We start from the raw sequence: 21,944 nt of genomic DNA on the forward strand, positions 1-21,944 counted from the left end.
CATCTAGGATAAAAAAATATATATTCTCTCCAGAAATATAATCAAAATGTTATTATGACGTGATGAGAGAATGTTCTGGTTGTTATTTTGTACATCATACCTCACACACCTCCAGTGTCTCGGTCTTCAAACACCGATGCTGGTGCAGATGGAGGTTCCTCCCCTGGAAACGTGGCGTTCTCCGGTGGAAACGTGGCGTTCTCCGGTAGAAACGTGGCTGTGAATGATTGACGAGAGCAGACAAAGTCAAACTGTTGTCTCGGCAGATAATCTGAGACAATAAACATAATGAGTTCAAGGTTCAGCAGCAGGGAGGTGACGTGACGGGGCATCTTTTTGTAGATTAGTCAGCTAACACACATGTACAAACATTCATGGTCCCCAGAGGATCGATCCTTATCATGTTTCCCCTATAGCGCCACCATGAGGTTGAGTTCTAGGTGAAATATGTCATTCTTGGTTCGAGCCCTGCTGCGTAATATATAAAATACATATAATATAAATATAAATAAAGAATAGTGGAAACGTCATGAAGGGCTGAGGACAAAAAAACAAGTCTCATATGCACATTCTTCAGCTGAAATACTCACTTTCAGCTTTCCAACCTCACATGAAGTCATCTCCATCTGGGATGCGACGCTGCAGCTTCGACGTCCTTGTCCTTTTGATTTCATAAACGTCCCGTTTTGATCCCAGCTGTGCAGGAAAACATAATAAAACAAACATTAAACAGAGTGAAATTTAGGAGAGAACTCACTGTGTTACTCTGTAGCCATGGCAACAAACTCTGGATTGAAAAGGTGCTGTTTGGAGGCGACTCAGGTGGCAGCCGTCATGTAAACAGTGACGCTCCCCCTGGAAGCGATGCATGTTTTCATCTTCAACAAGTTTATCCAGATGATGAAAACATCTGCGTTGCCGCAGGTGTCGAATTAAATTCCAAGGATGGGGAGTCTGTTAACAGACGCTGGAGTTGCTACAGAGAGATGTGTTGAATCCAAATCAAGCAGAGTAGTAGATGGTGAATGTTCCTGAATAAGAGCAATTTTATTTTTTAACGTAAAGATAAAACATTATTTTAAAGTTAGAATTCAACAACTGTAGATCGTGTAGAGCATCGTCCTGCCATCGGTAAAACACAGAGCTTCATTATACTTAATGTCAGACTCATCAAACTCATCCTTCTGATGGAGAGAATCAAACCAGACAAACAACAGTCGCATGCGTCTTTATTTCCATGTTTCCAAAATGTCCATTATTGTTTGAACTCGCATGCAAACGGTGCAGAGCGGTTGAAATGGGTCACATTTATGGATTAATCCACAACTGAAAGTAGTCCCCAACGAATTAGAGCAATAGTGTTTTCTCCTGTTTGAGTAACATTTGATTAAAAACGGCAGTGACCATCTGTTCTGGCAAATTATTGAGCCTTTTGTCTGTTTGTGAGGTGTTTTTAAAGATCTTCGGGTGGAGCCAATGGGCTTGGAGCTGAGAGCCAAAGACAGGAAGTATTGAAAAACAGCCTAAAACTGTTGGTCCTGTTATGGGATTTGTTGACAGTAACTGAAATATTTTATATAAATGAATATTTGGTCCCATAAACCTTCCACGTCCTTTCCAGGAGGAAGATAGCATCCGTCCCCACTTCCTCTCTCTATTCGGAGCGTCCCGTCCCAACATTTCCTTTTTTATCTCAAGCCATCACGATGATAAGTTGTTTGTTGCGAGTCTGACCTGTTCACGGGCAATTTTCTCTCCCAGCGTCCTCGTGTTTATCTCAACTTCTGTCTCAGCTGATCGAATCGACCTTCAATGACTCTTAAACCCTCCAAAAAACAAAAACACAGACTAAAAGGAAGAACAGATACTCGACACCAAAACTGTTTTGGGAAAACTATTTCACTAAAGTTATAACAAATATACGACCTCACAGCCTTCCACAAAAATTAAACTACTTTATAATAAAGTGTTAACTGTATTAATTTTTATTAAGATTCAAGAATGTATATTTATATATTTTTTATTGTAGGGTTGTTGTTTTTTGTCCCGCTGGATCATTTTTATTTAACGCATCACAATGCAACTTTAGTGCATTTAAACAAGTAAAAAGTATTTATACAATATTGTGCTGTGTATGACCTAAAGCACGTTATTCTAACCCCGACTGTTACAAATTAATTGTCCCAAACCCAGTGAGTCGATTAACTCGGCAGCATCTTTACGGCATCAACATCTGAAGCTTTAAGATCTAAAACATCAGCGTGATACTTTTCATCCTGGAGAAAGAACAACACATCTGCGGAAATGAGCTTCAAGGAGTTTAAATGACACATTAAAAAATACATCTCAGTCTCTTCAGAAGTTGAGATCGGGGACAATATTCCCGAAAGCAAAGTGGGAAACAATAAAAACAGGGAGGAAAGTAACAGAAAGTTTCTCCAGAGGACAGAGGTATTCTCCTGGACGTCTCCACTTCCTGTCACTGTTGCAGGTTTTGGGTTTTGTGTCCTCAGTTTTGAGTCTCTCCAGAACGAGATCCTGATATAAAGTCCTGTACGGGGGGGGGGGGGGGGGGGTCGGCGGCCCCTCTACTGGATCAGCGGAGCAGCCAGCGAGCTGATGAAGGCGTCGTAGTGCGCCGGGTGGCACCGCTTGTACTCGTTTATTTTCCTCTTGATCTGTTTGGGCGTGTCCTGGTAGTAGTTCTTCTCATCCATGGCCATCGCCTGCAGAGACAACAGCACAGTGGCTTCAGTTCAGACACTTCCTTGTTGTTTAAATGCGGCGGTAGCAAGTCAATTATATAAAATATGACACTGAAAATGTACAGAAACGGCCCTTTGTGATTGAGGAGGCTGCATTGCATATTAAACCATAAGGAACAAAAGAAGTGCCGGGACCCTTTTTCATGCTGAGATGATGTATGAGAGGTGGTTAGTGCCAGAGGCCTCTCATGTACTTGAAGCTAAATTAACGGGTTTATTATCTGTACGGCCATTTCAGGACATGAAATTCAATCCGTCTTTGAGGGTCTTGACGAGTTATTCACCGACAAAATTGCTGTACCCACGATGCACTGCTGCATTCACGCTGTAGTGTTGACGGATTCGCAGCTAAATGGCTTGATTTTTACGAGGTTATCCGTTAAGCTCCCATAACCCAAAGTGACGGTTCACGTCATAAAAAGTACATTTTTAAAAGGGCGGCAGAACAAATGCAAGCGACTAACTCAACTTTCAGAATTTAAAGTCGAGGATGGAATATCTTTTATTGAAGTATATTTTATTGCAGATAAACCACACACACACACACACACACAAACACACACGGTGTTGGCAGCGCTCCCAGTGATGACTCAGTGAAGTTTAAAGCAACTCTGAAAATCCATTTGAATGAGACACTTTCCTGATAAATGCTCAAGTAATTTAAACTTCTGCCACTCGCTGCTCTGAGCAATAAAATAACATGAAAAAAAAATGTTTTTCCCCCAGCACTGAACTTAATGTGTCCCTTCAATCTAAAGTTTGAAGAAAAGAAAAAAAAAATCATGCAGCTGAAAGCTTATTCGTCCTTCAGACGTCGATACAAAACTTCTCAAGGAAACAGAGGACGCCGTTATCAAGTTATTAAGTTTCCTCCGTCGTGACTGAGCCCATCTCGGAAGGCACAAAGAAAGCGTCCGAGACCTTGGCAGACGGGCCTTATAGTTCAGAGTGTTCTTAAACGCACCATCGAGCAGCCTTGCTCCTGCCAATGAATATCAAATATCGATGCCTCCGTGGAAAAAACATGCTCCCCGGCAGGACATAATCAGCTTTAGACTAGGCAGCGAGAGTGAAAAGTGAAGCCAGCGCTGAAGTGCCTGAAACTTGCATTCTCTCCAGCCATCAGGGGGCGACTGTAGTCAGATTGTATGGAAGTCTATGACAACATGACCCTCCTTCTCACTTGATTTAACACTGTAAACACGGGTTTATGGTCTCAATCACTAGTTTCAAGCCTCCTTTATTACAGGAGGAGAAACGATGGATTATGTATTATTATTATTATTACAACTTTAACCCTTTCAGTTACTGAAAGTCACATGCAGAACAGTCTCGCACGGCACCATAAATTAATAAAGCAGCATTAAAATGTAGGTGTGGATTGTTATTACTATTTACAAATGAGCGCACACTTTAACATGTTTTCTGTCTGAAATAAATATTAATAATTAAATGTATATTGACATGAAATTAAGCATTCTGTTCATTATGAAAAGGCAAAACTATGTAGAAGGAAGACCGTCTGCAGCAGAAACGCCGTCGGTGTGGACGTCAGGGGTTGCATGGAGTTGTATGATGGTGCGTTCAAGCTCTACTTGGTAAAACCGAGCAATGGGCGATGGTGACGGAATTGCGATATGTTCTAATGTAATTGTAAAACTTAAGTTTTGGGTGAGAATTTTGAGGTGGACCACCAGGAACGATACATTTTGCAAATACGGTAATAAAAGGAGTGTTTATTGAAGTACATATGATTTATTTTAATCTCCCGGCTCTGTTGCTGTGGCAACGTGGTCCAGGAGACCTGTTCTTGGTCCTACCTTGAAGTCGTCTATGTGTTCTCGGATCATGTACTGAACGTACTCGACCAGGTCCGAGGACAGACTCTTGGTGTCTTCCACTGGACGGCTGGCTTCCTCCTCCAGCTCTGCACACAAATCAGGACAAAGAGATATAAATAGAGACAGACATATTCAGCATGTCTTAGCTTTTAATGACTCTCCCCATTTTCTTTTTTATATTTAATTTTGGTGAGAAGATAAGGGGCGTAAAAAATGTAAAAGGTACACTGAAAGAAAATGTCTTAATGGTGTTACGAGAGGAATAAATGTAATTCAGAGCTGAAATCCGGAGCAGCTTCTGCTGAAGGCCAACTGAGCAGATATGCGACGGAGAATAATAACAAAAAAATTGGCCTAATTAGGCTGAAATCACATGGAGTAACCAGCTGAATAAAAAGATCCTTGGGAGTGTGGCGAGTCGTGACATTAAGTTGAAGACATTCAAACCCAGAACGGCAGAGTTCAGCCGGCATGTAGACAGTGAATGTTTTCATTTCAACAGAAAATCACTTCGTCACACACTTTAGGGGATTCTCTCAGGCGCAGGTTTCACATACATTTCAACTTTGTTCAGTTCATGACTGCAAAACGGCATTCATAGCGGCACCGACCGCATTCTTGTCTGTTGGAAGACAAACTGCTGCAGTTAACAGATGCAGCGCGGAGCGGTTGGTGCAGAAACACTGAATTAAAGGATTGATTATGCAAAACAAACGCCTTGTAGCAAAAACCTGGAGCAAAAAAAAGAAGAAGGTGCACATTAGGTTTTTGTCTTACGGTTGAGGACGTAGGGTTTGGTCACGATTCCGACGGGCGCTTTAGTCACTGGCGCGTTACGGAGGAGCTGCATGGGAAAGGACAAAAACACATTATGAAGCAAACAATGGATGCCAGCAGTCAGCGCGTTTGGAGTCTGGGTTAACCGAGGATAAAAAAAAAGATTATTTCCCACAGATCATCGGCCGCCTTCTCTAATTTGGCATGACAGGTATAATGTGTGGTGTTTTTCTCCCATCAGTTATGCCATTTAAAGAAGAAATGCGGTTACCGTCCTTGCTCTTGAGAGCTAGAATGTATCATTTATGGGACGCTCGCTGTCTTGAGGAAACCAAATGAAAAGTCTGTCTCGGCTTGTTGCTGCAGCCCAGAGGACAACGTCTACTTCAATTAACCAAATACATAAAAAACCAAGAGCATCCACAGTTTTTATCCGTGTTTGTTGTTGCAAATAAAACTTTAAAATGACTCTTCCACTTGTGTCAAGTTTATTTAATCATCAAAACCAAATGCTTGTTTGCTCCTTTCTGGCACAAAAAGATGTTTTTTAAATCCTGTTGGATACATTTATTTATTTATACTTGAACACGAGGAGCCTTATTTTACAAACCTGCCAAATCTAAATCCACAATCATTTGGCAAATGAGAACGACTGGATATGACCACATTCATAACAAAAATACATCTCGGATGATCTAATTACAAGTGGACATCCGGTGTTTCTGGATTGAATGTGATTAAAATCCTTTCGTCTATCACAGATGCAGAGAAGCAGAAGTGATTATCGTCTCGTTGCATTCACAAATGTTTTATCGTTATTTTTATACAATATGGAAAAAAAGTAATTATTATCCTGGCCGAAATAATTGCAATTCATCATCAAAATATGTTTAAATATGTTAAAACGGAATGCTGGAATCACTTTACCTTTCATGTTGTTAAGAAACTATTATTTCATTGCATCACAGATGGGACCCCTGTGCTATAAAAACAGCCTAGACCAGCTATGCTGTTGAGACATTGTGAGTGGCAGTGCCCTCTGCTGGCCAGACCATGTAATGACACATTTCCTGAAGCATACCAGCAGCACTTTAACCATGTTATAGTCTCCAAAAAGGAAGTTATATAGTTGCATATCAGCCAGTGTATGCACCGATATCGATACATATGCGATAGGCTGATAAATCGGTTGGACTCTATGATGTATTTAAAAGGGCATGGAGAGAAGAAATGTCATGCCAACACACTCAAAAAGATAATAAATAAGATGAATTATCAAAAGATTAAACATTCTGTTTGTGTCTATATGGAGGTAAACTCTGCCTTTACCAACACAAGATGAAAATTCACTTCACATTTGGTGTGAACACGCCTGGAGACACCTTGTCTTTCTATACTGGAGTAGGTCTGGCCGTGTTGGGTTAAATAAAACCACAGGGAACTTAAATAGAAGCAGATACTTACACTTTTCTTCTTTATTGGCAGAGTGCGGTTTGGATCAAAAGCCAGACCCATCTCCTGAAGGTTCCTGGCCGTGGACTTCTTGTCATCCCACGCGTTACGAATCTGTGAACTGAGCGAGAGGACAAGTTAATAATAACATCAAAATAACACACATCAGTGCTTCTGCAGGAGCGGTCCGGACACAAATCTGAACTTTGTTAAATATACGACCCCCCCAAAAACGTAAGTTCTGTAATGGTATATCTAAATCCACCAGTAAATGTGTTTCACAGATATTGATCTCATAATCGTGGTGTACAAAAAGTTCCAGCCAATAACACGTATCTACATTATTTCGCGTGAAAACAAATTTGTTTATGAAATGTGAAAAACCCTTATAATTCATGATATAGACTGCCCAAAATGCAGAGCTGTGATAATATAGGCATAATAAATTATTCTACACACAAACGCTTCACTCAGATACCCAGTCCTCAAAAAATAAGCTTTGAATAATATTGATAAAACCCTTGAATCATTAATGTGAGAGCAGACTGAGTTTGCTAATGAACTCACTCCAAGTTAATCAAAACAGAGAAGGTTAATAAATCTCCAATACTCTGTCTGGTCTGAATGTCTTTGAGTTTTGGCTTGTTAAGCGAAATAAAATATAGAAAATTAAAAACTATATACTAATATATCAAACCACCTGCAGATAATGTAATACTTGCACATGTTATGCTGCTTTATACTATATTTCAAAATAAAATACTGACCGTTTTACTACATGTATCTGACACCTGTAGTTACTTTTCTTCATTGTTAAAGGAGATTAAATAATAATGAACAACTTGTTATACATTTACTGATAATACCTGCTATTACTTTCGTATATTATTATTATTATTATTTCCAAATTGGGACATTATTTTGTTACAACAGCAAATACAGTGAATTTACATATGACCGTATAGGCACATATATAGGCTTTGAATGAGGACTTTATCTTGTAATTAAGTACCTTTAGACCGTGGCATTCTACTCTAAGTATACAGTTACTTCTTCCAACACTGTATAAACTACAAACACCGGTATAAAACTACAAATACTGGGTAAAATGCTCAGGTAAGCCCTCTTCGCGTGGTGTCAACATGCCCACTGTTAGCCAACACGAGCTAACATGCTAAAATGCTAACCGTTCGTTACTTCGCTTACTTTTCTATCCTCGGGTTACATTTCTTGATGTGTTGTTTCTTCATCTTCTTCCGGTCTAGGTTGTAGTCGAACTTCTTTCTCTTTCCGGACTTCTTTGCTTTCGGCATGGTGGCGTTTTTCTGTGTTTGCTGTGGAGAGGCGAGTTCTGTTGGTGCTGGTGGTGAAAACGGCAACGTGCAGGAAACAGGAAGTGCGTGTTTGTTTTGTTCCGGTCACGTGACCACAAACCTCGTTTTAAACTTTGACCTTTCAGTTTCGAGTTGTTTTTAAATGTATTTTGATAAATCACTATAATTGAATCGTTTAACAGTAAATGTTAATTTGGAAATAAAAAAAATAAACAAATGGAAAAAAATATTCTGAAAATATTTAAATTTAAACATTTCTAAATAAATAATAATCACCAACATTTACAACAAGTGAGTAACTAATTTGAATTTGATTTCTGTAAGTTGTTTTTCAAATTGCAATTCATAAGAAGCAACTGTGTATACCTGACATAAATTATTACAAATATACACAAAGTCAACATGGAAAAAAACATTTGAAAAAATAATACATTTACAATACGTCAACCAAATATTTTAAAAGCCTGCCATGTGTGTGACTAACATTGCAATTTTCAAGCTAATTTAAACAGTTAATCAAGTGCTGAATAACTGGCAACAAATTGCCACAAATTTGTAATGCCATTTTTTTAAGACAAGATGCAACACTCTAAATCTAAATCTTCCTTAAGCTGAATGATATGAAAAAACACAACAAAACAAACAAGATAAATTCCAGAAAAGCACAACAAATCTTTCTTATACTTTGCCTCAAAATGACACCCGAGGAGGGATGGAATCACTTGCAGTTGCTGCTTTTATCCTCTAGATGTCAGTCTGGGTAAAAAAGAATGTCTCAAGAGTTCATCTCAGATTTGACTGAGTTGAGGTCACGCTGTTCCTCCTCCTCGTGCTCCTCCTCATCATCATCAATGAGCAGCTGAGGACCACTGAGTAACATTACCTGATCAATAACTCAACTCAGTCAACCTTGTTCCCCTCGATACGAGCTGCTGTCGTCATTCTGTACAACAAAAACAGCGAGTCTCTCTTAATGCACCTTTAATGCACTGTGGTGCTTTTTTATTGATCTGTGCAGGGAAATCCACTTTCTGCAGAGTGAGATGAGCCACAAAGGGCAGCACCTCTGGATTATTGACATCTGTATTTGTAAAGCAGACTGATACATCCAGGGACGCCAACACCTTTGAGGAGCTGGATATCATTAATAGTATCTTCTTGATTCAAATATTGTGACCTATGTCATTCTGAGACACAAATTAAGTGGTTTTATTAGATAGACTTATTAATTTGATTATTAAAAATGATTATAACTGGACACATTTTATCCCAATTGACTTTAGAGCCATACTACTACTACTACTACTACTACTTCTACTACTACTACTACTTCTACTACTACTACTACTACTACTACTACTACTACTACTACTACTACTACTACTTATACTACTACTACTACTACTAATAATAATAATAATAATAATAATAACAATAATAATAATAGTAATAATAACAATAATTATAATATTGACAATAATGATAACAACAATAAAATTATTAATAATAATAATATAATAATAGCAGCATCCTATATAAAATTGTGTTCATATTCACATGTTATTCTATTTGTTGGAATAACTGATTTAGCCATTTTTGTCTTTAAAATATAAAAAAAATATATTGGTTGAAATTCACTCATAATTAAGATGTAACCAAAAATATACATCGTCAACTTATTTGATTTAGCTTTTCAGGATGAAAGAAAAAAAGCGAGCTAGTTTGAAAAGGAGGCGAGAAAAAAACGATCAGAGTGAGAGGTCTGTCTGTGACGTGTTTGTGTCATGTTTTTTTTAATGTATTTTATTAAACAGCAACTTTATGACAGAGTGAGAAGTCTGTGTTTGTCTGTTCTCTGACAGCAGCGGCTTCGGGGCGGAGAGACGGGAGGAGGAGGAGGAGGAGGAAGAGGAGCCGAGGGGGTCGGACTGTAACCGTACAGGACTGTGCGAAAGCAGGAACGGACTTTTTTTCCCTCCTTGGCCGGGCGGTGGGAGGAGGTGGTGGACGGTGTGTTGTTTTTAGGGAGGATAAACTGAGATTGAATCCACCCGGGGTGGGGTAGGGATGGGAGGGGGGGACCAGGAGCTCCGTCTGCCGCTGCTCCCGTAACCCCAGACAGCATCAACATTGCCCGGTGTAGTGGGCGGATTCAGAGGTCTGGACCCGGCCGAGCGTCGCCATGGAGCTGGAGAATATCGTGGCCAACACGGTGCTGCTGAAAGCACGGGAAGGTAAGGATGGAGATGGCGGTTTGACAGCCCCCCCCTCCCCCGGTACAGCCGCGGGAGGCGGCTGGGAGCGGAGGGGGGGTTGCCCCGGAGCATAAACAGCTACTGCACTTCCTCTTGGTCGGTGATCAAATTTTTTTTTTTATGCTGCAGTTCAATGCGAACAGGATGTTACCTTAAAAAAATAGCCGCTGTTATCTCCAGTGGAATAGAACGTCTCGCCGAACTCCATATTAAATTTGGCAATTTTAAGATTTTTCTGTCTTTTTCGCGAATGTACTCACGAGCTTCGGCCGATCCAAAGACAGCGGCTAACTATTTAGCAAACTGCAGACAATTCGGCGTGGAAATAGTTTTAGCAAATTCCCTTAATCGCGATAATAAAAACAATCCCTGCCTTCCTTGTTGACGGTGCTCGCCATTAAACTGGCTCGTAACGCTGTTGTAACACCCTTCGAGGCTTTGGCAAATGGGCACAGCGGGGCGGGAGGGGGGGGCAAACTAGCCAGATATAGTTTAACGAAACCAAACAGTGTTTATTAGTGTGTCCCGAATTAAAGAGTGGACCCCTATGGACTTATGTAAATGTCTTGTGAATAGTGTTCGGGTGGGTTTTAATCAAAGTGAGCGTGAAATTGAAATTGCCTTATTTTTTTGACCTAAGTTTGGCGTGGCTGCGATAATGTGCACGAAAAACGGTCCGGAAGGGGTTGAGTGTGAAATGTAACTGCAGCGACACATCGGGCTTCCCTTGCTGATGTTGCAGCATCGTCCTGTCGTTTTTGCGAAACAGGATGTTGAGGCAAAGCAGCTGTGCTGCTGTACAGAGGTTTGCAGCCACTCTATTTGAAATTGAAGGTTTAGTGTTTTTTTTTTAGCCCTCTACTTGTGTTGTTTTCAAACAAGTCAGTGCAGGTTTATGGGCCAGGCTAAATGTTTAAAATGCAACAAAAAACAAACCTGTCCCATGGGTGTTGTGCACAATAACACTGTTGAGTCCATTTTAAACAGACATCTTGTGAACAATGTCCAGAGGCCCTTTTTGTTAATGTTATAAACAGGAGACAAAGGTCGCGGCGACCCTTTGCCAACATAATCCTAATGCTGTCTGCAGAGGGACACGGAGAAGATGAGTGTCACGATCCCCCTCGCGCTGAGCTTATCTGCTCAATTCAGTCCATGTTGTGCTTATAGAGGAGGACCTGGCCGTGACATCTATACTCTCGAGAACTGAGACAAGATGTTCTTTTATCACCGGGGAACAAAAAAGGCGTTACATGATCATATGATCATCATGTTTTCCTGAGCCGAATAGGCAGAAAGACTTGATCTTGTAATGTACTAGTATATATAGAGAGACTTATACCGTGTACTGCAGATGTTGCAGCTTTCAAAAGTGACAAAATGAAACAGAAATTGAAAAGAAAGCCTGCTGAAAAACTGGAGGAGTGACATTCGAAAAAAGTGGGCATCCAAGAGGCAGCGTTGGTGTAATGGAAGACATTGTCACGTTGCATATTTGGAATTGTAGGATCCACTGCAGTGGTGGAAGAAGAGATCTTTTACTTTATAGCGAAATACCAATACTAGGGTGTACAACTACTCTACTCTCAACTACTAAACGTACAAACGTATTAGCATCAAACTTAAAGCAACAAAAGTTAAAGTACTCATTGTGCAGTATGGCGGGTACAGGCCACCCTGATTATGAGTACATAAATGATACATTAATGTGTTCATCATTTTAATTGTCATTTTGGAAAGATTATGTACTGCTGGGCAGCTTAACCTGTAATAACATATGTTATTAATTGACTTATATTTTGTATCACAAATGTAAATCCTCAAAGTAACTACAAAGTAATCTCCTTAGTAACTTGTATTACTTACAAAGTAACTGGTAAAGGATGAGTAGAAGTATGAATTGCATACCATGGAAATACTCCAGTAAAGTAAAACTGTGAAACTGTATCTTGGAATAAAGTCTTTAAAAGTCTAAAGTACAACAGTTAGTGATGTGCCAAGTGAATACTAGCAACATGTTGTTCTTGAACCTTGAATTTAAATGTAAAATTAATTCAAATTGGATGATGTATTGTTATTTATCCATCACGGTTTTCCGGACGACTTTAAAAAAGCCCTTCCTTTTTTGCTTGTACTTCACATCATATTACTTTTGGTGCAAATTGTGATTTAAAGAAAAAAGAGAAAAAAGAAGCCATTTACTTTTGGATCTAACAGCCTGACACCCAACAACGTTCACAGTTATTCATGGAGGAGGGAAAAAAGGAAGTCTGTGAAAAGAAAAAAAAAATGGGCCTATACAATTGGAACAAAGGCATTTTTAGATGGTGCTAAAGATTTAGGGTGGAGTTTTCCTTTAAAGCCAGCTATGTTAGGCAACTTCCCATGTTCATGGCTGCAGCAGGAAGAGAGGAAACAGTTTGAGTAGCTAAGGGAGGGATCTTCGGAGGTAACAGGTGTCATTTTGGAGAATCCACATTTCTATTGATTTCCATTCATTCACTTCCTACAAGCCACCACTTCAGCGATATAAACGTCATTAAAGACGAGGAAGTAAAGCAAGATGAACCCTGGCGTTATGTTTTTGTATTTCTGACAGAGGTTTTAATGAAAACACTTTATTGATAAGACTGAACTTTTAATGTGCGGGTGCATTGAGGTCACTTAAACTCACCAGTGAATGAATCCTTTATTGTGGGGAAGAATGTTATTTCTCTTTTCAAAAGTCTCAACACACAATGTGCCCTCAACACAGACTGTGATTAGATTATTTCAATCAGCAAGCCGATCAATAAATAATTGTTAAAAATAGGTATACATCCATCAGTGATGAAAATCACAAGTTGCCACCTAACTGTGTTTCACAGTTTCAACATCCAGCTGACGTCTGTTATTATGCCTCAGGAAAGCAAATCACTATTCATAGAACATTTAATTTTCCGCTTATACTGAAGACTTCAAAGTGGAGACAGAAAAGAGGGACATGTGATGAATCTCCCAGACGTTTACCTGATGAAGGCTTTAGACCGCTGAGCCGCTGGACCAGTGGAGTTGAAGCCTTAAAAGATGCCAATGGTTACTACGATAATTATTAATGATTTGACATTATTTCTCAGATTGTAATTATTTCATCAATATACACATGTCATTTAAACTTATGTCATAGCTGTTGTACAGGCGGGGAGACTGAAGTGTTTTGTCAACATGGCGATGCCTGAAAAGATCATAGCTAACAGCGCTAACGGAGCTAACAGTGCTAACGGAGCTAACGGAGCTAACGGAGGCTGTTGAAACGCTGCCAAGCGATGACCCTGTCAGTTGGGTAGGTGTTATCGTTTAAAGAAGGTAACGAGAAGTTCGGACAACAACACACACAGAGGGAAAGAGCGACTTCATTCAAGTGCTCAGATAAACGTGACTCCAATATATCTTTATATCGCAAACAGTGCTAACGAAACTAAAGGAGCTAACGGAGCTAACGGAGCTAACGGAGGCTGTTGATACGTTGCCAAGCGATGACCCTGTCAGTTGGGTAGGTGTTATCGTTTAAAGAAGGTAACGAGAAGTTCGGACAACAACACACACAGAGGGAAAGAGCGACTTCATTCAAGTGCTCAGATAAACATGACTCCAATATATCTTTATATAGCAAATAATCGATGCTGCAATAATGGTGTGAATATTGCTCGTTTAAGAAAAAAAATAATACATTAATAGTTAAATGAAATAATACGAATTCTCAAAATTACCATTGTGATGTTATAATGAAAAAAAATAGATGCACCCAAGATAGATAGATAGATAGATAGATCAAAACAGCAGTGTTCAGAAGTGAGCTTTGACCCTGTATTGTCTTTCCTCATTTCTTCCCCCCGGTGACCGTCGAAAAGCTAATCGGGCTAATTAGTGAGCTCATCATTTTGTGGAGAATCTGTGTTCCAGTGGCTTCCTCTCTCCATCTTCTCCATCGTCTCCACTAATGCACACGAGGAACATCTGGGGGATCAGTCAATCAGTTTCTGGCTAATTCTGTGGCCCGATGTTATCGCCTGTTTCCCGGACACGAACAAAGCATCTTGTTTGCATTGTATCTATGACAATTCATTATGAGTAGCAGCTGCCTTCTAGTATTTGACTAGCAAATCCTGAAGCATGCTATTGACTTTTTCTCTCAGGGCTGCTCTGTATTCACAACACGACACTTTCAGTATATAACTCTGTATTTGATCCGGGAGCGTTAATGGGAATCAGCCTCCACAGAAATGTTGCCATCTTTAATTTGCTGATTTTTTGTCTGATGGCCAGCGAGATCGTTAACAGTGAGGGCGTAATTTCCGCTGGACTTGGGAGGACATGTTCACCTCATTTTTTATAAAGCCCCACATTTGTCTTCCACTTTTTACTGTTCCAGTTGACTCAATTAAATCTCTCTTAAGAGTGACCTCTTCAGAAACTATTTTTTGCTGCCCTGGGTTTTCCCTTTCAGGCATCATACATACATACATACAGTAGCTTCAGATCCCTGAATCGCAGACTTTTTCTGGTTCAGAAAGAGTGATTTGTCCTGTGCTTACCAACGGTTATATATCCCCCAGTTAGAGAAACAATTGATCTATCAGAGCTTACTTTGGCTACGGCCGATTATTGACAAATTACAACTCTTTAATCAACACATTTCTAGGTGGAAAACCAGTGAGGAAAATTGGAGCGCTCACATTCTCTGTATGGTTTTCAGGTTAAAAAAAAACATTTGTTTTTCAACACTTATTACAATTAACCTGCAACAAATTGATTAATCATCAAGTCATTATTCAAGAAAAAGTGCCAAACATTTAATGGCCTCAGTTTTTCTAATATGAGTATTTTTTTTATTTTTTTTATAGCATTAAAATAATTTTTATATTTGGGTATTGAACTGTTTGTTTCTGACAAAACAAGACATTTTCATCTTTTGATGGTGGGAAAACAGTGATAAGCATCTTTCACTATATTTCTGACCTTACTAAACGATTAATTAATTTGTTTAAGTGTACAACAATTAATATGGAGATTGTTTTTGCTAAGAATTCATTATTCTCTGATATTCAGGTTTGTCTCTTAACAATTTGAATTATCTGACTTTTTAATGTCTCCCTTAGTGATGCAGCAGAATAAATATAGCCTACCATTATTGTCCTCATGCTTATGAATTTGTTATCTCTTGATTAATTGATCTATCGCGTTCATAAAATGTCATAAAATGGTGAAAGTTTGTCACACAAGTGTTTTGTCAAACGTGCCAAAACTCATCAGATATTCAGTTCACAGTTACACAGAAAAAATAATTAAATTGTTTTGCATTTTTGCTTTAACGATGACACAAGTGATGTCTGGATTATCAAAAAATGTTATGTATTTATTCAGTTTTGAGGAGCCTAATGGTTTTCTCTTCACTCCTGAAGAAGAAAATCAGCTTGGTGGCAACTTGATATTTTAATCTAATGCAGCGAGCATCGTGTTGGCTCTTGTTCTTCTTGTTATTGCTGTGTGGTGAAAGAACATGCACTAGAAATTGATTCATCGTGATGTGTTACACAGGCAGCAGCGGGAGCTCTTTAAAGATAGCTCGGGGAGCTAACAGAGGACAGGAACTTTTCTCCGATCCTTTTTCTTTCTGGTTTTGACGCACTCTTTTTTAAATTCATGCGTGAATCAGAGCGTCCGTGGTCACGTAGCCGCAGAAGAAGGCGTCATAGTACAGTCGCTGGTTTGTGACATCCTCCACTGTGTGTGGATTGTAATAAAACAGTTTCTTTTGTAAAGAGAGTCGAGCCCCCAGGAGCAACCGATCATAATTGACCAACTGTGGAATTACATCATCAGGTCATTCATGTGATTCTTGTAAAAACATTTTTACCCTCATAAGCTTTGATTCATGAATCCAGTTTCAGTTTCCAATTTATAGAGAAATAGAATATGAATAGCACGGACGTTGATCTGATTTCTGTGCTCATTTGACGGGTACAAAAGAAAATGGTGATTTTTGTTGGTTGCTATGGTGACAACAAAGGATTTCTGGCTAGTTAGCTTAGCTAGCTAGCTTGTCCATCATTATAGGAGCTCTTTTTGGTTCATTTCCTGCAACCAATGTAGCAGTAAAGCATGGCAGAATTAGCACACTAGCTAACTATAGCAGTAGTATGAAAGAACAAAAAAGAAAATAATATAGGCATAGGGCACCCGGTTACTGTAGAACCAGACCAGAACCAGAACAATTTTCTATTTTTTCTGATAGCGGGTCATAATTGATGATTTAGAGGGATTTTCATCGTAAGCGGAGTTAGTTTGTACGTAAGTTCGACCACTGTTTCTATGGCAACGTTACACATAGCAATGCGACGAGGACGTCCATGCTACGCATAATAAATAGGCGGTGACGTGAGCCTGCTGAAAGCGAGCGCTTGGGGAGGTTAAAGGAAACACATCATGCATCTTTTCAGAGTGCATTTTTTGTCACCAAAGCAAACATCCCTCTTGAACTTTTAAATCAAAACAGTTTGTTTTACAGGAGGCGGCGGGAACAGAAAAGGAAAAAGCAAGAAGTGGAAGCAGCTGCTCCAGTTTCCCCACATAAGTTTGTGTGAAGAGCTGCGACAAGCCACAGGTAAGACAAGGTCGCCTTTCCAAACACGGCCGTGTTTATATCATAGTATCATAGGAATTATGGGAAATATATTTTAAGGTGGATTTTCCTTCTTCTTCTTCTTCTTCTTCTTCTTCTTCTTCTTCTTCTTCTTGTCTGGAGAGGGAAATTCCTATCAAGGCCACCACACTGAGATATAAATATATATTTTAATACGACTCTAATTTACTTGGAGGGCTCTATGTATAGCTCAACTCATGAAATAATCTTCATAATTTCACCCAGTTTTGCAGGAAATGCTGCGTTTACGGTGATCTCAAGAGCAAATCAGCACTAAAGGTTGTGATGAGAGCGGCAGTACGGTGGCCTTGAGGTTCAAAACACTTCAAATCAAGTACACAGTACACAGCGTGTTGTGGGATGCACAGATATACTTCAACATTATCTAATCATACTGTAATATTTAGTATTTATTAGTGTATTGTTTTTCACCGAGGTTCATATGATCAATGTTGATTTCCTCTCTGTAGCAGTGGTGGCCTGTTAATACAAAAATAGACATCCATTCATCCGTAACCCAAGATATCCATGCTCTCAGCAGCAAACCTCAGGTTACTTGAAAATGGATGGCACACTCGACCGGCTCCAGCTTCATATTCATCGTAGAGACTTGAGAGTGGTATCGATCTTCGCGATTAACTCAAGAAGACAATTACGTAATCGTAAACTTTCTGATCTATTCCTTTAAACGGATTACATATGGAAGATCGGGATGGCAAAAACACTCATAGAGCTGACAACATTTCTAAAACTAGCTTTTGTGAAATGTTATATTGGTACCCATCTACTAGCATCAGTTGGTGACAAGAGGTGCCTGCGAAGAGCCACAAGGAAAAAGTTTTAATGAAGTTTTGATAAAAAATATGTGACCTTCTGCTTTTTGCAGGATCAAATTTTGAATTGACCCCAAACTCAGCTTGCATATCAAGCAGGATTGTGGGGTTAAAAGCTGGTTGGTGTTAGTTTCGATTCCAGGTTTAGGGATATATTTTGCTGCTTTTCTCATCGACTGATTGAGGCGGATAAGCGTCGTCTTTTGTAATCGTGAAGCTTCCTGTCCAACACGCTTTGTAACTTCTGTTTTTTTTTTCTTCAGAGGCTTTCATTCTTACAAACAACATTTGGAAGAGATACAGATGAAAAACTGTTTTTTGGTGTTAAGCATGTCAACGATACGTTTCAGAAAAGTCAAGTGCATTAGAGCTCTACGCATACGAGCTGCAAAACAAAAGCCTGAACTTGCTCAAGTGGCACCGCAGCGGAAACTGTGGCCTGCGCATAGAGAGAGGAAGCAGACTGGTGTTTTTGCCGTTTCAACCAGCAGTATGTACTTTCATTTCAACAGGTTGGAGACAGAACTAAATGATACCGGACCAGACAGAAGGATTCAGATATATATAGTCCCAAATCCAGGGACCAGATTAAGGCAAAATGTCATCGTTTTGTCCCTGAAGTAAAAAGTAAAATGAAGGCTTGTTTTCAAGCATTTTGTTTTAGTTAAATAAATACTGGCACATTTTCCTTTGAGTTCAAAGGAATGCATTAGTATTATTACTTTTTTAAAATCCATATCCTTTTTGATATTTTGCCCAAACTAAGATAAATGCGGGAACCGTCCCATCCTCTTAACTTCAGCCTCTGGAGTGGCTTCTGGAGCCCTTTTGCTTGACATAATTGGACAGAACCGCCCCAAAAACGGACAACAATCAGCCTTGTACGAGTCAAACGACCACGGAAACACTTCAGCGTCCGTCCCACTCCCGTTCTATAGCTCTAGAAGCACATGTGAATCATGAAATCACCACAGTCAGGAAGTGAAAGAGACGCTCCAGAGCATGTGCAGCGGCGTGAACGACAGACAGCATCAAGCGTGTGAGCTTTTGGGAAACCAGTTGGGGATCATGTTTCATGAAAATGATGCTGGTGCTTCGGTTTGGGTGATGGAGATGGTGGTGGGGCCTCCAAAGCTGCAGGTTTTGGACATTTCTTGCAGAGTTTACGGAAGTATACATGATATGAGTGTCACGATGTCCCTGAATGCGATTTTTAAAGATAAACCAAACAAGTCATGTTTTTAACACCATGACAAAGAACTACATTCTCCATTATCTCGTTCAGAGAAGTGAGCACACAACAACTCTTGACGAGGACACTTTATCTACACACTTTAATGTACTTTTGTTTGTTTGCCTGTAGTAGAATGTCAAATACAGTTTACATTCCTGGGAATAATCTAAATTTAAATTTCAAAATAAGTTTTCTATAATATGTTTCTCTCTTCGCCCCCCGTGTGTGTTTGTGTTCTCTTGAATGCCAATCAAGTGGTTTGACCTCCCCCAAACTTAACTTAAGCAACATGTGATGACAGTGTGATGTTACCACCATTGACTTCCCCCCCTGTTGACGGCGTTTATGGAGTCTCAGTGTCGATACATCCATACATGGCACCTGGGCGTTGCAGGGTAAACACACAGGCCACATTGTTGGGAAGACATCCATTAACAGAAGAAGCAACGAGGCCCAACTGATGGCGACCTATGATTAAACATTCCCTCAAGGCCAAGTGTGGCGGCAACCAGGGCAATAAGGATCACAACCAGGAGCCACAAGCTTTAATTTTTATCCACTGCTTTTGTTGAGGGTTTATTTTATTACGATTAGTCCTAAAAAAAAAAGTAAACACACCTCATCTACACTACAGGAACTTCTCAAGGAACAAAATACCCTTTTCTTTCATTTTGAAGAATCCTGTTGCTTTAAAGCAAATGTGTACCAAATGTTATTCTGGTTTAAGATGAAATGAGGCTCAGACATTCATGCTCCCCAGAGGATGTATGACCTAAAGACTTGGACGGCTCTTCTCATCCAGTGCCATCATCAGGTCTAGATTAATATTTGTCCAATTAATGAGGAAATTCCCTTCAAACTCATTGGATTGTTGAGCACGTAAACCTCTAGCCAGCAGTATTTAAAGATGTTAAAATCAGCTCTACTATATGGCCAAATATGGGGGATTTCTGCATAATGAGTATAGCTAAAATGTTATTCTTGAATCTGACTTAAAATTGCAATTTTCAGCCTATGATGTTGCACTATTACTATAAAATAAAATTACTGTAAACATGTCTTTATGAAGACCTCGGAGGCCTGGGTTAAGGTTCACAGTACTGAACATCTTTGACTTCCAGACTGCTGCCACATGTGTACTTCATGTTGCACCTCCCTCGTTGTGTGTATATATATATATATATATATATATATATATATATATATATATTATATATATATATAAGGATTTGTATAAAAGTATATTATAATAATATTATTATATTCTAATTTGATAATGATGTAAATGTGTTCTCTGTGAGGTGTGAATGGAATGCAACCAATTTAAATGTGTTGCAACCTCGTTTGGATGTTATTAGCATTTAAACAAAGCTACATAGACAAAAATGTTGAAAAACAAAATTCTCTGTTTCCACCTCCACACAAAAAAAACAACGTGATCATTCTGGCTTAAAGTCATCGTGTGACGAAATTAGATTTGAATCTACTGTCACAGCTCTTCGGTTGTGTTGACAATAAGAGTGTAAAAGGTGTTTTACATCGTGATCTAGTCCTGATTTAACACCTGGGATTGTTTGGTCGGACGAAGCAACAAACAGCAGATGTTTTGTTCGTCGCTGCAGCTCCTTTCCTGAAAAGGGGCGATGCAAATACGCTCGGATTTGAATGATCGCCCTCTGATGTCTCACTGCGTGACTAACAGAGGCAGGATGTTCAGCGTGTAGCTGCACAAAACCACACATGTTGTGAAACAGCGTCTCAGTTAAAGGTGGAGACCAAATAGTGATACATCCAGAAAGGGAAAGTAAAAACACGTGAGAAATGGACATAAGATGACTGAAATGATGTACACAGGTCAGTTATGATTAATCTCTGAAAGTCTTTGTGACTTTATGAAACCAGAAGAAAGAGGTGGGGGAGGGGGGGAGGTCTCTTCGTTTTTTTCCCTTGTAGCTCCTTTTCTCTCATATATTGCTGCACATATTGTAAAGTCAAGTTTGTGATTTTGGGCTATAGTAATCACGTGAATCGAAAAGTACACACCATGCAGGGAATATGCAACATTCCTATCTGGCACAGTGACGTTTCATCACAGTGACCTTACAGTCGTTCTTCTTCTTCTTCACATAGCAGCATTTTCCAATGACCTCCTGGGTTCAGCTCTCTTTACTTTTCACTACGAGTGAACAAATACAAACCACAACATACACATCAGAGTGTAAACGGAGTGCAGAGTTCCTGTGGAGCTGGAAGAACTCTCGTTTTGCAGTTCAAGTAGAAATAACATGGTTTCATGAAGTTCTGAGCTCCAAATGTTATTTAAATGGGCTAAACATGAAACTCCAAGCACATCTATTGCTTTCACTCAGCTCTAATTATGGTGACGGCGGAGCTAACAGTCTAAACAACACTAGATATTTACATAGAAAATAGTAGGTTGCAGCTTTTTCACTGCCTTGAATGTCAAATAGAGACACTGTGAAGTAAAAGAACAGAAGCATTATCCGCTAAATGTACTTGAAGTACCAAAAGTAAAAGTAAAGGATGGCATAATGCAGAATGACTTTGTGTTTTACTGTTATAGAATACACACTGTTGCCCTTAAAGTTGTAATATTTTGTTTTCAGACACAATCCTCTTAATGCACCAGTCGTCACTTTTGCTTACATTATGTGTCCTAAAAACTCAGGTAAACACAACACAAAGTTTTATTACGAACGTAGGAGAATATTAATGCTATCATATCACGTGCTTTGTTTACTACTGCATCA

The 21,944-nt window shown here is 39.4% G+C and overlaps 2 protein-coding genes across 2 annotated transcripts in view; one reads left to right on the forward strand and one right to left on the reverse strand.

Annotated features, from left to right (window-relative positions):
* Positions 1 to 2,305: 2,305 nt before the first annotated feature.
* nop16 (NOP16 nucleolar protein homolog (yeast)) lies at positions 2,306 to 8,223 on the reverse strand. The gene is made up of 5 exons (XM_084029759.1): positions 8,042 to 8,223; positions 6,848 to 6,956; positions 5,384 to 5,450; positions 4,586 to 4,692; positions 2,306 to 2,726 (listed from the first exon to the last, which is right to left on the reverse strand). Exons 1-5 carry the CDS (start codon positions 8,146 to 8,148, stop codon positions 2,589 to 2,591), a joined length of 528 nt encoding a protein of 175 aa, XP_083885885.1. The 5' UTR covers positions 8,149 to 8,223; the 3' UTR covers positions 2,306 to 2,588.
* A 2,015-nt stretch (positions 8,224 to 10,238) lies between these two features.
* Positions 10,239 to 21,944, forward strand: part of grk6 (G protein-coupled receptor kinase 6) — a 30,726-nt gene continuing 19,020 nt past the window's right edge. The window contains exons 1-2 of the mRNA XM_084029161.1: positions 10,239 to 10,403; positions 16,972 to 17,067. Coding sequence (XP_083885287.1) covers positions 10,352 to 10,403; positions 16,972 to 17,067 — 148 coding nt within the window. The 5' untranslated portion in view covers positions 10,239 to 10,351. The remainder of the gene's footprint in view (positions 10,404 to 16,971; positions 17,068 to 21,944) is intronic.

This window comes from Eutrigla gurnardus, assembly GCF_963514095.1.
Source record: "Eutrigla gurnardus genome assembly, chromosome: 15".
Lineage (NCBI taxonomy): Eukaryota > Metazoa > Chordata > Actinopteri > Perciformes > Triglidae > Eutrigla > Eutrigla gurnardus.

Coding starts and splice junctions, on each gene's coding strand:
- nop16 (XM_084029759.1), bottom strand. CDS start 8,148: ATGCCGAAAGCAAAGAAGTCCGGAAAGAGAAAGAAGTTCGACTACAAC. Junction 6,957..8,041: donor TGTAACCCGAGGATAGAAAA/GTAAGCGAAGTA, acceptor CCTCTCGCTCAG/TTCACAGATTCGTAACGCGT. Junction 4,693..5,383: donor CAAACCCTACGTCCTCAACC/GTAAGACAAAAA, acceptor ATTTGTGTGCAG/AGCTGGAGGAGGAAGCCAGC.